The 16213-nt window shown below is 46.1% G+C and overlaps 1 protein-coding gene across 1 annotated transcript in view; it reads left to right on the forward strand.

Annotated features, from left to right (window-relative positions):
• MYNN (myoneurin) overlaps nt 1–15373 on the forward strand; it is a 73246-nt gene extending 57873 nt beyond the window's left edge. The window contains exon 11 of the mRNA XM_068112149.2: nt 14137–15373. Coding sequence (XP_067968250.2) covers nt 14137–14630 — 494 coding nt within the window. The 3' untranslated portion in view covers nt 14631–15373. The remainder of the gene's footprint in view (nt 1–14136) is intronic.
• The last annotated feature ends 840 nt before the right edge of the window (nt 15374–16213 follow it).

A 16213-nucleotide genomic window follows, 5' to 3' on the forward strand; every position in this document is an offset into this window, starting at 1 on the left:
GCTCGTCGTGGATATGTGTAATGTGGTGCAACCTTATCTGTCTGTAGGGTGTCCGTCGTCCAACGCGGCTCCCTCAGTCCACCTCGCTCACGCGCTCCGCCAGGCCCCGAGCGACCCGCCCCACTCCAATCTCCTCGTCGACCGCACACGAGGTCCCGCCCGCTCACAGCACCGAGCCTCGCTCCCAGCACCAAAAGCACCGTGAAGGGCCGAGCACCACTCCAAGCACCACGAAGATGACGAAACCAACGACCACCAGTCAGGAATGCAGGGAAGAGCGCGAATCAACCCAGGCAATAGTCCAGAGCAGAGAGCTAGCTTCAAGCACGAGGGGGATCTCTAACATGAAGGGGTCCAGCGCAAAGCGAAGAGAAAATGTCGTGCCAGCTCTTTTGTCACCTTGCGTGTGACGTCAATCCCTTCTCTTCCCCAACCAGAGTCTCGTCTCTCGACCTCTCGAATGTTCTGACTCCGCTGGTGTCCTCCCATTGGCCAAGTGCTTCCCGCCCTGTGGTGTTGCTTGCCCCTCCCCCTGGCCAATCAACAGTCCTGGGCGTGGCTCCCAGCCTTGCTTGATGCTTGGTCGCCCATGGTAGCGTACTGCGCAGCTGCTGCCTGCTTGTCTTCCACAGTCTTATTGTAAGGGAGGGGAATTATTTAATGAGTGCACTAAGGACCCATCTAAGTGTTTAAATGAGTGCGTTGCCATACGGGACACAGGTTTGGCGACAGAGGCGACGACGAACAAAGGAATCTTATCCATAATCCCTGTACTACTTAGCACGCCCCACTCCCTCGTGGCGGGGACACCAGTACAGCTTATACCGATATCCGGGCTAACCATAGAACTTATTACAGGTAGATTCCCTATCGCGACAGTCGAATACCTACCTATACAGATCTATCTGACTATATTCCTCTACCCAAATTCATAACAGTATAATGATATAAAGATGAACTGATTAGATTTTGGGGTCACGAGGTCAATACTCAGTGGTCATGTTAGGTAAAAATCCTGTTCCCACGATAACTTGTGAACCAGTGATGTGATTTTGACCAAAGTTGGAACAAGTATGTATTATGATGCAAAAATGAACTGATTTGATGTTGGTATCAAGAGGTCAAATATCATAGTATGTAATAGGTTTTCATTACCGCGATAACTTAAGAACGGCTGAAGGGAACTCAGTCAAACTTGGTACAGGTATGCATAATGATGTAATAATGTGGGTGGAGGCATATCGGTCGACATTGTGACATAGAAGAGCACTGTTCTACTCGTTATATATTATCTAGTTATCTATTTGATTTGTTCCTTCTCTGGCTTTTCCTTCTCCATCCCGGCTCTCTGCCCTTCTTCACCCAAAAACCGGTCATTTAAACATCGCAAACTTATATATATATATATATATATATATTTTTTTTTAAATACAGAATCGAGGCTCGTGAAAGAGCTAACATTTATTTCACAAACAAATCAAACAGACAAACAAAATATATAAAAAGAGGGAGCGGAAGACAAGATGGGGAGAGAAGGGGAAGCACACAAACACAACATTTGAGAGCAGGGAGATGTGTGGGAGGGAGAGGGCTTGGGGGGAGGAGGCGTGGGAAGGGGGGGGGGGAGGTGGGAGAAGTATAAAACACAAGGACACCAAGGACTTCCAGGACAGAAGTTGGTATTTCAAAAAAGTGGATTTGGGGTGAAATTAGAGGGGGTAGAAAAGATCAAGGTTTTGGATGGGGGAAGATAAGAGATGGTGGTGAACAGCTGTTGTGGCTGTTGTTTAATTTAATTTGTATTTTATTTCATTCAATTTTAAAAGTACATCTTGTTTAATTTTATTATTATTCATCATTTATCTTAAATTAAAAAAAATTAGACCCTGGTGTTGGGCTAGCGGCTAGGGTGCCAGCTTAGGATCCTAGGATCCTGGGTTCGAATCCCGGTCGATCGCTGAATTAACGCCAGGGGGGTTGACTCAGCCTGTCATCCTTCCGAGGTCGGCAAATTGAGTACCAGTTCACTGGTAATTCCCTGCTTGTGGTAAAAGGTGACAAACAGGGTTGGCGGCAGGAAGGGCATCCGGCCGTAAAACATTGCTTCAAAAAGGGGACCAAAAAAAAACAACAACCACGGTCCCCGAAAAAGGCCAACCCCTGCTTTGCGGGGAAAAATGGCCTCTAAACGGTGGTTTATTCATCTTAAATCGTTTACATTCCACAATCCTTGCCCCTCCAATTCTGCCCCCACCTCTGTTTGTTTTCTGCTTCCCTTCTGGTCTTTATTTCTTCTCTTACCTTGACTAAATAATCTATTTTTAAAACACACATAAAAATTTCATGTCAAAAATAACTTCTCTTGCAATCTTTGTCTCTCCCGTCTTTGTCTTTTGTTCTTCCTCCTCTCTCCTGATCCTTCCCTTCCTCCCTCCCCCACCTTTCTTTTCATCACCATTCTTTCCGATTCCATTCTCACCTGTATGACTGTGGTCATTCCATCTTCTCACTTGAGCTGTGGTGAATGCTTTGCCATTGATTCATCCTCTCATCACCAACCTCCTCTACTCCTCTGACCCTTTTTCAGCCTCCCACCATGCTCGTTCCCATTTTTCCTCCTGCCTTCCTGTGTCGTAAATAGGTCCGTTCACAACTATCTATCACACAGTTAAAGTGCAGCCTTCCTGTTTGTATCCAATAATCCTACTTTTCGCCACCAACAGTGTGTGGCTGCATAGTAGAATTAGATATCCTGAGACGGAAAACGTCTTGCCATAAATGCAAACTCATGGGTCCATACATCTCTATCAACATCCGTCCACCCCTCCTGCCTCTTCTACTCTTGCCCCCCACCGCCCCTGCCTTTGCCTCCACCACGATGTCCCGCACTGCAACACTCATCGCTTGCATCCTCCCCCTCTCCCTCATTCAACTACCCATTCTTTCACCATCCTCCTTCGCTCCTGTGGCACACGCAGCCATTCACCACCCAATTTGTTCTCTCTGGCCCACTAACATCAGAGGCTTACATTCAAATCTTGTAGATCTCTCCCTGCAGGTTCATATCTTTCTCCAGATGGTCTCTGTCTACCAGAAACTTTTATTTAACAGCATGTCTCAGACTTGCTAATCTCCCTCCCTGGATAATTTTCTGCCATTTTGACAGACCCACTGCTCGTGCTGGTGACAGCATTGCAGTCGACATCAAAATATTCCTTTCACACAGTCCTTGCCCTGCTCTGTAACTCCAATCCCTATGAAATATTTCTGGATCCATGTTCCCCTCCATAGTAACGGTGTTTCTTTGTGTGATCTACTTCCCTCCCAACTGTGATGACTCCTCTCAGCCAACATTGACTTCCTTATGTCCTCCAATCCCAACTTTCTCTTCCTAATCTGCGGTGATTTCAACTGGCACCATTTCTGTCAAAGCTTATTGCAGCCAATACCTTTTGTGACGCTTTTGCTGTTGGATTCCCAACTCGTATTTCCCGACTGAATATATATGAATGATCGTTTCAAGGCCATTCTCCCCACTAGAGCGGGGGTTGGCCTTGCGGGCCCCATGGCAATCATGGTTCCCTGTTTGAGGCAATGTTTTTATGACCGGATGCCCTTCCTGACGCCAACCTTTAGTTGCCTCTTACGATGCGCAGGGATATGGTGTACCTATTCTAAATTGGGGTACACACCGTGATCATTCATCCCAGCATGCTGGTACTCAATTTGCCGACCTCGGAAGGATGACAGGCTGAGTCAACCCCCCTGGCGTTAATTCAGCGATCGACCGGGATTCGAACCCAGGATCCTAGGATCCCAAGCCGGCACCCTAACCGCTAAGCCAACACCACTCCTCCCTCCCGACTGGCGCGCACTATCGACATGCTTGATCAAATCCAACTTTCCCTCAAACCTTTCTTGCTCTTCCTCTGCTCCCTTTGGCTGGTGGGAGCCAGGCACCTTCAAGAGATACATTATATCTTCAGGGATCCACCAATATACTGCCATGTATATTGTGGCTGCGCTCTGGGGCGCCCCAGAGGGCAGTTAAATCAGGCAGATTGTTCTGGCCTGGAGTCCACCATAACTTCCTCCACAGACTGGTCCACTATCTCCATTTATGGTCATAGACAGTGCCTGGGACTCTTTTCCCACCAAAAGATGCTCTTCTCCATCAGTTCATACCTTCATGCCTCTTCAAATCCTGCCAAACATATCATCAATTTCATTCCATCATGGACATGGTGCTTCTACTATGTCCGAGTAATGGAAGATGTCTCGATCAAGAGGTCAGAGCTACCCAATGGACCATACATTTGATTCTGTCTGGTGCCTCACCTTGATTTTCAAACTGATAGATAATGATTATAGTAATGGTTCAATGGGCCTGATTTTCAAACTGCCAGCATGCTGGTGTCCCTCAAGGTAGTGTCTTCAGACCATTATGAACGATGAAGTCCAATAATGTTGTCCAATATGGAATAAGCTCCTTGACCCTATGAAGACCATTCATAAGCAGGTGACTACCACCTTACAGAAACGTAGAAAAGCCTCAACAAAAGTGAATGGACCTGGGTTAGTAGTTAAGAGCTTAAACCCCTGGAGGAAAGTATGGGCCTGAACAGATTGGGCAAGTTGATTCCACAGGCAAGAGAAAACAGGAACAAATGTGTGGAGGCTGTTGTTGTTGTTGTTTTTGTATGTAGCCTATGGCTGGTGGTTGCATAATTTTTCTGGAAGTACGTCTGTGCCGCTGATGTGTAATGCCCCAATTACCAGTGAGCTGGTCCTCAATTTGCCGACCTCGGAAGGATGACGGGCTGAGTCAAACCCGCTGGCGTTAATTCAACGATCGACCGGGATTCAAACTCAGGATCCGAGGATCCCAAGCCGGCACCCTAACCGCTAAGCCAACACCATGCTGGGTGAGCAGCAATAATGGATTATGGGAGTTACAAAATTGAAATTTAGATGGGTGTCGAGAAGGGAAGAGAGGAGGAGAAGGAGAGAAACAGGATCTAAATCTACTCTCTTGCTCTTCCATCAGTGTTGGGGAAACAAGAGATGGAGGAAAAACACGTGTATAATATACAGGAAGCAAAAATACATAAATAAACGAGGCCTGTCTTGCATGTTATAAGCTGTGAGTGATGGACTTACCCTTTACCCATTGAACTTTGAATGGGAGATGCCTCAACCAAAGTGAATCAATTTGAAAGGAGAAATGTTCACGTGTTAATGTTTGTTTTGACATCATTCTTACCTTACTGCTGCTCTTGAAAGCAAAGCACTACACCCGGTAATCTTTCATCCACATACTTTGCATTTGTATTTATATCACCAACTTAATCCCAAACTTATCATGTGTTTTTCGGCATAACATTTTGAAGGCTGCAAGGCCATTCCATTTGCAGGAACAGCAAAAAGATAAGATAATAAAAAGGAAAAAAAAGTTTTAGAACACTAAATGTGTTTTGGAATGCTGATTATATTAAATGCGTTTTTGGCTCGACAGATGGAATTTTGTTGTTTTAATATCAATTTCGTACTGATTAACTGCCACGGGTATTGTGACCAGGCAATGTTGAGCAAAGTTGCATTTGAGCTTTAATTCGAGGTTCTCTGAGAGCTGACCTGTAGGCCGACCAATATGAGACGGTTCGTGTGGATATACAAAAGACTATGAGGTGGGTATGGGGGACAAAATGGTATGGGGGCCTTTCAGTCACTCACCGCAGGCAGGTTGGTGGTCTTTCTTTCTTCTGCCGACTCCTCTCCGGCCTAGCTCCCCCAGCCCTGTCTGTGCTCTGTCCCCCAAATATTCCTACAGGTTGCACAAGATCTGCCAGCAACCCTCTTCTGGTGAAACTGCCAAAATCAGACTCTCTGCTCACCTTCACTCTTTCATTCCTCTTTTTTTGCGCCTTTGGAACAAACTCCCTCACTCTCTTCAATTCCACTCCTCCCTCCAGGTCTTTAAAACAGCTGTTCACCACCATCTCTTATCTTCCCCCATCCAAAACCTTGATCTTTTCTACCCCCATTAATTCACCCCAGATCCACTTTTTTGAAATACCGACCTCTTTCCTGGAAGTCCGAGCAGTGTCCATGTGTTTTACACCTCTCCCACCCCCCCTTCCCCCTTCCCATGCCTCCTCCCCCCAAGCCCTCTCCCTCCCACAGATCTCCCGATGTCCCTGCTCTCAAATGTTGTGCTTGTGTGCTTCCCCCTCTCTCCCCATCTTCTCCCGCTCCCTTTATTTTGTCTTATGTGTCCGTTTGTATTTTTTTGTCATTAATGTTAGCTCTTACACGAGCCTCGATCTTGTATCCGAAAAAAAAAGAAAAAAAAGTGGTGATAGATCGTCGTCTTGAAGACATAGAGGGAAGAGCACTAACGCATCAGAGACCCGGATAGGTTGGGCCTGGCCTTCCCGTCTCAACGTTTGGTCTAAGGGCCTAATAAACACCTATAAAGCACATTTAACAACGAAAACAAACGCAAGGACATGAAATAAAGCTCAAACGGGATGTAATATAATTTTAGACACACCGGCCTGGGTTTCACGTTTCTTGCAATAAAAATTAGTGACGCATATTTATCAGAACATTTAATGACTTTACGCCACATCCGCAACAATATTTTATACGTTCCATGCAGGGGGAGGACATTTCCACCACTGTATTGAAGTTCATTCAAAATAAAAATGGTTGCAGTTGAAAACTCCACTTTGTGACATTCATCCGGGACGACATACAGGAATGGTCTCAGATGAAAACCATTTGGTAGAGATGTCGGGCCTGAACCTTGCCTTAAGAGCAGCTCTACTAGTTGTTGGCCCTTTCATTTATGAATGTCGATGTACTTTTTGTGAGTTACGAGAACGTGAGCACACACACACACACACACACACACACACACACACACACACACACACACACACACACACACACACACACACACACATACACACATACACACATATACACATATACACACACACACACACACACACACACACAACCACCACTGTATGGGATTTGAACGTTGGATCCTGGCATACAACAACATGCATTTTAAGGTCATTTTCCCGGCTAGAGCGGGGGTTAGCATTGCGGGCCCCTTGACAATCTTCCCCATTTTGCCCTATTTTCTGCATCTCTCCTTGTTAACCCCCTTGCCCGCATTTCTTCCTCCACCATCTTTAGCCAAGTCTTTCTCGGTCTTCCCCGTCCTCTACTTCCTTCTACATTCATTTCCATCACTCTTCTCAACCAGTCACTTTCATCCTTCCTCAACACATGACCAAACCATCTCAACCTGTTCCTCTTCACAGCATCAATCACAGGCTCCATTCCCATCATCTTTCGCAATTCATCATTTGTCTTCCTCTCTCTCAACGATACTCCGCACATCCACCGAACCATTCGCATTTCCACCCTTTCCAGCCTTCGTTGCTGCTCTACGTTCATTACCCATGTCTCGCTCCCATAAATCATAACACTTCTCACACATGCAGCATACACCTTTCCCTTCAGCTTCAATGACACTCCCCTCCTCATCAGCACGCCACTCAGTTCCCGAAACTTCTTCCATGCACTTGGCATCATGAGCAATAACCACAGACGGTAGCGCCAAGTAAACTAAACCTTTCGAATTTTCACCGAGCAAAGCTAAGGCCAGACACCATCATATAAATTTATTTCACATGATATTGGATGTAAAAATACACAATAATATTAACAACCCATAGATTTATTCTCAGCCTTGGCAATAAATACATTATAAGGTTGCAGAGACCTTTGGTCATGAATGTTCACGTGAGCTTCATGACCTCAATCAACAACCAACCTAACTCTACCCAAAACCCAATATTGATGTGTAACAACAACAATGTTATTTTCTCCGTTAGAACGTGTGCGTCTGGACAAGCATCAAGCCCCACTTGGTTTATCAACATGAGAACTTGTTTACATGCTGATTCAACATTAAGAAAGGTTTTGAAAAATAGTTAAATTGAAATCAAAACTTTAGGCTGAAGTTGAACTTTATGCTCCATCGTTACCTTGTCATCCAAATATAACCGAGAAAGTTCATCCATTTTTGTAATCCAACCAAAGGGAGGGATTTCAGCGTTGTAGGAACACTAATTTGAAAATGTAACTCTTCGGCACTGTTTTTCTGTTGTTACTTTTTCAGTGTAAGTTTTTACACACACATGTGATGGATATAACCAGAGATTCGCAAAGTTTGAAGGAAATCCACTTTAAAAATTTTAATTCCCAATTCTCTTTGTCATATTTTCACACATATTCTTTGTGGTGGTACTCAATTTTGATCTGATGTCACATTGGGAGCTGACCATGCAAGCTCATTGGAGCAGTTATTGACGAGGAATGATCCTAAAAGAAATTTGGTCACGTTGAATAGATGGAGGACTACACAGCATGCTGTTGCTTTTTGTTTTTCATGTGCTGGAAAGTAAAAATGAAATGACAATTTTATTTAAAGTGTGTGTGTGTGTGTGTGTGTGTGTGTGTGTGTGTGTGTGTGTGTGTGTGTGTGTGTGTGTGTGTGTGTATATGTATATATATATATATTGTTACGAATTCGGGGGTCGGCTCTCCCCTTCTCAAGGGGGTATTAATCCCCTTGTCCTTTAAGCTGGCCGTCCCGAGTCCTGGAGCTATGATGTCACTTCCGGTCGGCGCTGAATAGGGTGGTAGGCCAAATTGTTCCTATTACCTAATTACCAGCGCCTTCTGGGAAGCGAGGAAATGAGCCCCACCTGAGCCGCGGCGTTAGTGGACACGCCGAGCAAAGCAAGCCGTGACTCAGGCCGTTAACAATGACTAACCCGATTCTGAGCGGTTCCGAAATCGTGCCACAGGTACTCGATTGAAAGAAAGGACGGCGGCGATCGGATTAGGGAAAAACCAAGAAAGAACAAGGTAAATTTATTAACAACCAAAAAGAAGAGGAAAGGAAAGAATGTAGAAGAAGAAGGAGAAGACACAGGGCAGGCTTAACTACACAGTCTTAACTTACAATCCCAGACAAACATACACACACACTTTTTTTTTTTTTTTTTTTTTTTTTTTTTTTTTTTTTTTTTTTTTTTTTTTTTTTTTTTTTTTTTTTTTTTTTTTTTTTTTTTTTTTTTTTTTGTTTTGTTTTGTATACAAGATCGAGGCTCGTGAAAGAGCGATCATTAATCACACAGAAAGACAAACAGACACACAAAACAAATAACATCGGGAGCGGTAGACAAGATGGGGAGAGAGGGGGAAGGACACAAACACAACATTTGAGAGCAGGGACCGAGAGACATGGAGACATCGAGAGAACTGTGGGAGGGAGAGGGCTTTGGGGGGGGGGGGCAAGGGAAGGGGGGGGGGTGGGAGAGGTATAAAACATATGGACACTGCCAAGACTTCCAGGAAAGAAGTTGGAATTTCAAACAAGGTGGATCTGGGGTGAATTAGTGGGGGTAGAAAAGATCAAGGTTTTGGATGGGGGAAGATAAGAGATGGTGGTGAACAGCTGTTTTGAAGACCTGGAGGGAGGAGTGTGATTGAAGTGAGTGTGGGAGTTTGTTCCAGAGGCGGGAGAAAAGAGGAATGAAAGAGTGAAGGTGAGCAGAGAGCCGAGATTTCGGCAGTTTAACCATCAGAGGGTGGCTGGCAGATCTTGTGCGACCTGTAGGAATATTTGGGGGACAGAGCACAGCGAGAGCTGGGGGAGCAAGGCCGGAGAGGAGTCGGTAGAAGACAGAAAGACCACCTACCTGCCTGCGGTGAGTGAGTGAAAGGCCCTCAGAGATAGCTTCATCGCGGGAGATTCCAATGAATCGCTTTCCCCGCGCTACTCACACAGGATTGCAACTGGTAGGGTGGAAGGTCCAGGCAGATGGTCCAGGTCACTCGTCCGGTCCAGACTCGTACCATGGTGGTGGTGGAAAAGACAGCAGGCCAGCAGCGCTCCACGTGTCGTCGACCGCGGGCGGACCTTACATATAGTGGGGGGCGACTGGGATGCTCCGTACGTAATACGTATATCATGCCAAACACTCTCTCTCGCTCAATGTTCGTATGCAAGAGCGCCGCTGAACAGGTTCTCTGTGCAGTCCGAAGCAGTACCACAAGCCGTCTCTCCTCAAAGTCCGTAAAAGGGGCTCTGCGCAGTTTCGTCTCTCTCATCGGACGCTCGCGCTTATATTACGCACTCCCAGATCACTACGCGCTTCATCAAGCCACGCCCGCCAGTGATATTTCATCAGCCCTGGTTGGCTGGTGGGGGCTTACCGGCCACGCCTTTGATGACTAGTTGACGTGGCCACACCTTGTTCCTGGCGCTCCGCCCCCTTCTTCCTTGAGCCGACCGCATGGTCAATGGCGGCGCCTGTGCGAACGCTAACCAAGGCGCAGAACAGAATTTGGAGAGAGGTCGCAAAATGAACAAAATGGCCTACTCCTTATTTGATTGATGCAACGCAGATTCAACTATTGGAAACACGGCCTTATCTAAAACACATAATAAGGAAATAACTGAGTTCCTATGGTGGCCTACGTGTTGCTTGTGGACCAACTAAGGGTGCTACCTTTAACCTTTACTGCCAAAGGCGCTTTTACGAAGTATTGACTCGGTGGGTTGAATACTTATATAAATTGGATATTTCTGTTTTTGATTTTTAATTGTTTTGTGAAAAATTCTAAAAAAAAAATTCCACTTTGACATTATGGGTTATTATGTGTAGATCAGTGAGAAAAAGGTCTGCATTTAATCCATTTTTAATTCAGACACATCGTATATCGTATATCGTGCATCGCATCGTATATCGTGCCACACATACACTCCATTGTGCATTCTCCCTCGCTCTCGGTTTCATACTCACGCTCCGGTGCACACTTTTTTTCCACTCGTGTGCCATTTCCTTTCATACAGCGCACCACGGACCTTCCACAAGCGCCCGGGTGACGCCGGGATCCCAAGTGCGTGAAAAATCCTTTCGCGCCAAACCTTTTCGTGCCATATACAGCCCGGCTTACCTTCGGGAACCTTTTCTCCACACACAGCTGCAAACTTTCATTGGGGTTAACAAGTACGGCATGATGTGAATACAGACTTTGCACATATTCCATCTTTTCCTCCCGCGATTGCTCTTCTAAGTCCGCCGTCTCTTCAACCCCAATTTCCATTATGATTATGTTCTTTTCTTCATTAAGCTCGACGACCGCTGGTGCACATAAAATAAAATTTTCCAATTCAGCGCCGTCGGCTTTACTATCCCCCGTGTCGCGATTTCTACCCCGGTCCACGTAACTATGCCTTGCTCAGCCTCGCTTTCCCCGCGCTTCTCAAGTCGCGCTACCCCGTCGTGTACAAATGCGACCTCCTTGCTCAACATGCGATCAATGTCTTTCCCCACCTCTTTTATTCGATTTCTCATATCATTTCTCAATTCCCCAATTTGGTATCCCATCTCATTTCGCAATCCCCCAATTTGCTTTCCCAGTTTTTCAAGACTGTCATTCTCTCGTTTCATTTCTGCCATGACTTGCGCCATGAAGGCTTGCATGTCGACCACCCCCATTTGCGCAGCGGGCGTGGCCCTCATCACCATGTGCGAGGCGCCGCCATTTTGTTCGCCAGCTGCCGCACCCTTATCAGTGTTCCCCTCTTTTCCCAATTCTTCCCGGGGGTCCTGGGTTATTAATTCTTCATTTATTACTCCCACCAGCATCCGACCGCCTTGGCTATCCATGGCACGATTTAAAATTTAGGTGTTAATAAAAATTTTAGCCGCTCGTAATTTTGACCAAATTTTGTCAACAGATAAGAAAATTTGGTTCGGGTCCCAAATTCCACTCCTGACAACAATTGTTGCGGATCTCCGACGTCGGCTCTCCCCTTATCAAGAGGGGGTTAATCCCCTTGTCTTTTATCTGGCCGACGCGACCCTGGGGGTTATAACGTTCCTTCCAGTCGGTGGTAAATAGGGTTGTTGGTCGAGTTTTAGTCCTATTACCTAAGTACTACCACCAACCGTGAAGCAAGGGAATAACTCCCGCTCGAATCACGGATATCAGGTGGAAACGCCGAGCAGATAGCGATCCGCGATCCGAGCTGTTAACAATGGCTAACCCGATTATAGCGGTTCCGAATCGTGCCGCGATTCGATCCGAATCGTGCCGCGATCCGAATCGTGCCGTACCCAATGGAGAAAAGACTAGGACGATCGGATTGAGAAGAAACCAGAAGGAACAGGGCAATTTATTACAAATGTACAAAGGAGAAGAGGAAAAGAAAGGAATGTACAAGAAAGAAAGAGGAAGGAAAAGTACACAGGGCAGCCTTAGACAGTCTTATTCTATTCCCCAGACAAACGGGCCCGTCTCACACACACACTCACACGGGGATTGCAGATGAACAGGTTGATGGTCACCAGCGCGTCCAGGGATGGCCTCCGTGCAGCTCTCTCTCTCCGGTCCCCAGCTCCTACCGTGAAGATGGATTCCAATAGCAGAGAGGAGTTCGTATGGTGCCGTTGGGACGCACGGGGCTACTTGCGGGGCGAACGGTAGGGGAGGGCTCTGGCGGTTAATCACTCGCAGGCTATCACCGCGTTTTATCCACGTCGCTGGAATATTCGCTATCGGCTGGCTTGGCTGTAGCCGCGTACGTAATAAACGAATACCGTTCCAAGCCTCGAAACGCCAATACAATCGAGGGCTCTCAATGCACTCGCCGTAAAAGTCCTCTTGCCAAAGCGTGAATTGTCCAAGTCCTCCCCGCAGAGTCCTGTTCAACGAGCGCCGCTGCATAGGTCCTCTGTAATCACGATAAGTCCTCTTCATAAGCCAACCTTCCGACAAGTCCTTTCAACCACGATAAGTCTTCTGTGCACAGTCCTCTTAGCACAAGCTTCCTACGAGAGTCCTCTCAAAGGGCTTTGCGTGCGGCTTTTATAATCAAGCCAGCGAACGCTCTCGAAGCCCAAAAGCCACGCCTGTCAGGCGATGTCACTCCAGACCTGGTTGGCTGGTTATGGCTTACCGGCCCCGCCCTGATGGCTGGTTGACGTGGCCGCACCTCCATCCTGTCGCTCCGCCCCCTTTTTGGGCCTTACCTCATGGGTTTCTGGGCTGATTTGAGCGGAAGCCCAGCGAGGTTGCGAACGCTGCTGACAAAGGCGCGTAACAAATTGGGAGGGGCCATGGGGCACAGACTGGAGCGCGCTTAATGGCGTCGCTTGGAAGGGAGGCTGCCAAAATGAACGGAAGGGCCTACTCTGATTGACGCAACGCAGATGCAACTATTGGAAAATGGCCTTATCTAACACATACTAAGAAATAACTGACGTCCTATGGTGACCTATTTGTGGCCTATCTATGGGGTGCTACCTTTAACCTTTAATGATGTTATTATTTACAAGTGTGGGTTCTCAAAACCGCAACAATATATACACAAAGAATTAAGTTAAGCACCCCCCCCCGTTTTTTTACAACCTCGCACATTACAAGTTTGTTGTCGTCAAAACAGTGTAATATACCCATGATATTGCTATATTTTCTGGAGAAGTGATATTATGGTCACATAAAAACATAACAATCATGCCGTTTTCAATATTTTATTCTGAATAATTTAAGGTGAAATTTTTTGGGAATTTTAGGCATATTTTCACCTCAATTTAAGTATGGAGCTATAGGTCCATCACGGACAGTGTGGATGACGTTTATGTTTTCTAACGTACAGTCATTGTTCTGAGAAGACCTCTAGCGATCTTTGCGTCAATAACGTGTGTAGGACCCACGTGATCGGATCACTGACTCAACCCTATGTCTCATAGACCCTGTAAGCCGTCGTATGCGTTGCTGTGGCAGGTTGTTCCATTCCCGATGTAATGCACGTTCCAATTCATCCAGATTGGCTATTGGAGGGACCATCTTCGCAATTTGTCATCCCAACATGTCCCAAACGTGCTCGAGGGGGTTCAGGTTCAGGACAGGATTAGGGGGTGCTTAACTTAATTCTTTGTGTAGGGGTGCTTAACTTAATTCTTTGTGTATATATCGATCAAACCTTACTGATGCATTGTATCTTTCTTGTCCTACCCCTCAACACATCCCATGCAGAAAAAGTGCAGCGTGTTCGGAAAGGCAAAGCAAATGCGGAGCAGAAGGCCACGTTGTCCCTTGGAAGTCCAACTCCATCCACTTTATCACCCAAATCCCAGCTCCATGTTTTATCACTGGATTCTACTTCACTTCACCACATAGCCATGGCAGCGGTGCCACAGTTAATCACAATAGCAACCACACAGCTACCAGCTACTGTGGAACCGGCACCATCACCTAGCAATGTGTCACTCTCCTCAATAACCCCAGTTACCACACGACAACAGCAACAACCCATTTATATAACCCCATCCGTTGTAATTCCAGTCTCTACAGGAACAGGGCAAATTCCCATTGTTTTGGTACCTGCTGAGATGAACCCTACTTATGGAGACATGCAAGATGGCAGGTCAACTGGCACAACAGAGACGTCATCAAATCAAGAACTTCCTTCCACATCAGAGCAGCAACTCATGTTTCTACAATCACAGCTTTTCTGTGACCAAACCTGATTGGCTGGTAGGCATGAAGTGATGTTGTGGAAGAATGAAGGGTAATAAGGATAACATGTCCAATCCCAGTCGATCGCTGAATTAATGCCAGGGGGGTTGACTCAGCCTGCCATCCTTCCGAGGTCGGCAAATTGAGTACCAGCTTGCTGGGATGAATGATCCCGGTGTGTACCCCGGATTAGAATAGGTACACCGTATCCCTGCACATCGTAAGAGGCGACTAAGGTTTGGCGTCAGGAAGGGCATCCGGCCATAAAAACATTGCCTCAAAAAGGGAACCATGATTGTCATGGGGCCTGCCAGGCTAACCCCTGCTCGAGCAGGGAAAAATGGCCTTACAACAATCATTCATTCAAGGATAACATGTCCTGCTGTAATTTAGTCAAATGTCTTTCTGCCTTCTAAGTCGAATTGTAAATCTTACTATAATTCACCAAATGTCCATCTGTCTGTCCGTCTGTTCTCAGGTACCGCAAAAACGGCTGAACCGATCACAACGAAATTTTAGGTGGGTAATCCTGGGACCCCCAAGCCTCAAGTAAAATAGGGTATATTGTTTTTCCAATTAGGAATATTTTTCCAAGTTTTTCCAAACACGATGGAATAATATTTACCGATATGAACAGTGAGGTGGCTTTTAGTGAAATTCTACAAATAATGTTTAGATTTTGATGATTTGCGTGTGATATGATTTAACGGATGTTTATATAAATCGTTTAAAATAAAAAAAACCTTCAATTTCTGATATTTTGCCTTGTCATTTGAGTCTCCCAACTGAAGCCCCGCCCGTAGGGCGGGTACCATTGCTAGTAATTATAATGGAAGAGTTCAAGAGAAGAATAGTTTTTTATTTTTTGGTTTTTATGAGACTATAGTTAGTGCAGTCTTATTTATAGGCTTATCCCATGTTGCTCTGAGATATTTAAAAGTGAACCATTATTAATGCAGTGTACAAACTGGCCAGGTCGTTGGTATGATGACGGCCGCCCTCGATGTCCAAAGTGCACACAGCTGTCTGCAGATACTGTGCAGTGATGCCTAAATTTGTGCCACCACTCACTTTCATGGGCACATTTATCCACGATGTAGCGCTGCGCAGGCTGACTTACAGGTGCGGTTTGATACCTGAGTGTCCTTCTCATAGCCTTGGCCTAAAGAGGCTTCCCCCACAAGGCAGTGGGGAATCCGTTACCCTGGACAAGGGGCCCATTCCAGATACTGTCAGCCGGAGCCAGCTGAGCCCGTGACTCGCATAGGGCAGGGACGTCACTCCCCGATGTAGCTGAAAAACAGCTACTCTGCTACTCTTCTTGGTAATAATAGGGCTCCAAGGTCATGGCCTGATTGCCTCCTGCATCAAAGCTCCTTGTAATGGAACCACATAGTATTATGAGGGGATCTGATAGAGATGTTTTTGATAATGAAGGGTGGAGACAGAATAAGTACGACCTGGGGTCTGGCTTCAGAATGAAGAAGAGTTTCACTCAGAGAGTCGTCGATCCATGGAATGCTCTCGCTGGAAAGGTAGTGGCAGCAGAAACGGTAGACAAGTTTAAACTGGAATTACAGGTATACAGGTACCT

The sequence above is a fragment of the Myxine glutinosa genome, chromosome 4 (genome assembly GCF_964187855.1).
Source record: "Myxine glutinosa chromosome 4, kmMyxGlut1.1, whole genome shotgun sequence".
NCBI classification, from domain to species: domain Eukaryota; kingdom Metazoa; phylum Chordata; class Myxini; order Myxiniformes; family Myxinidae; genus Myxine; species Myxine glutinosa.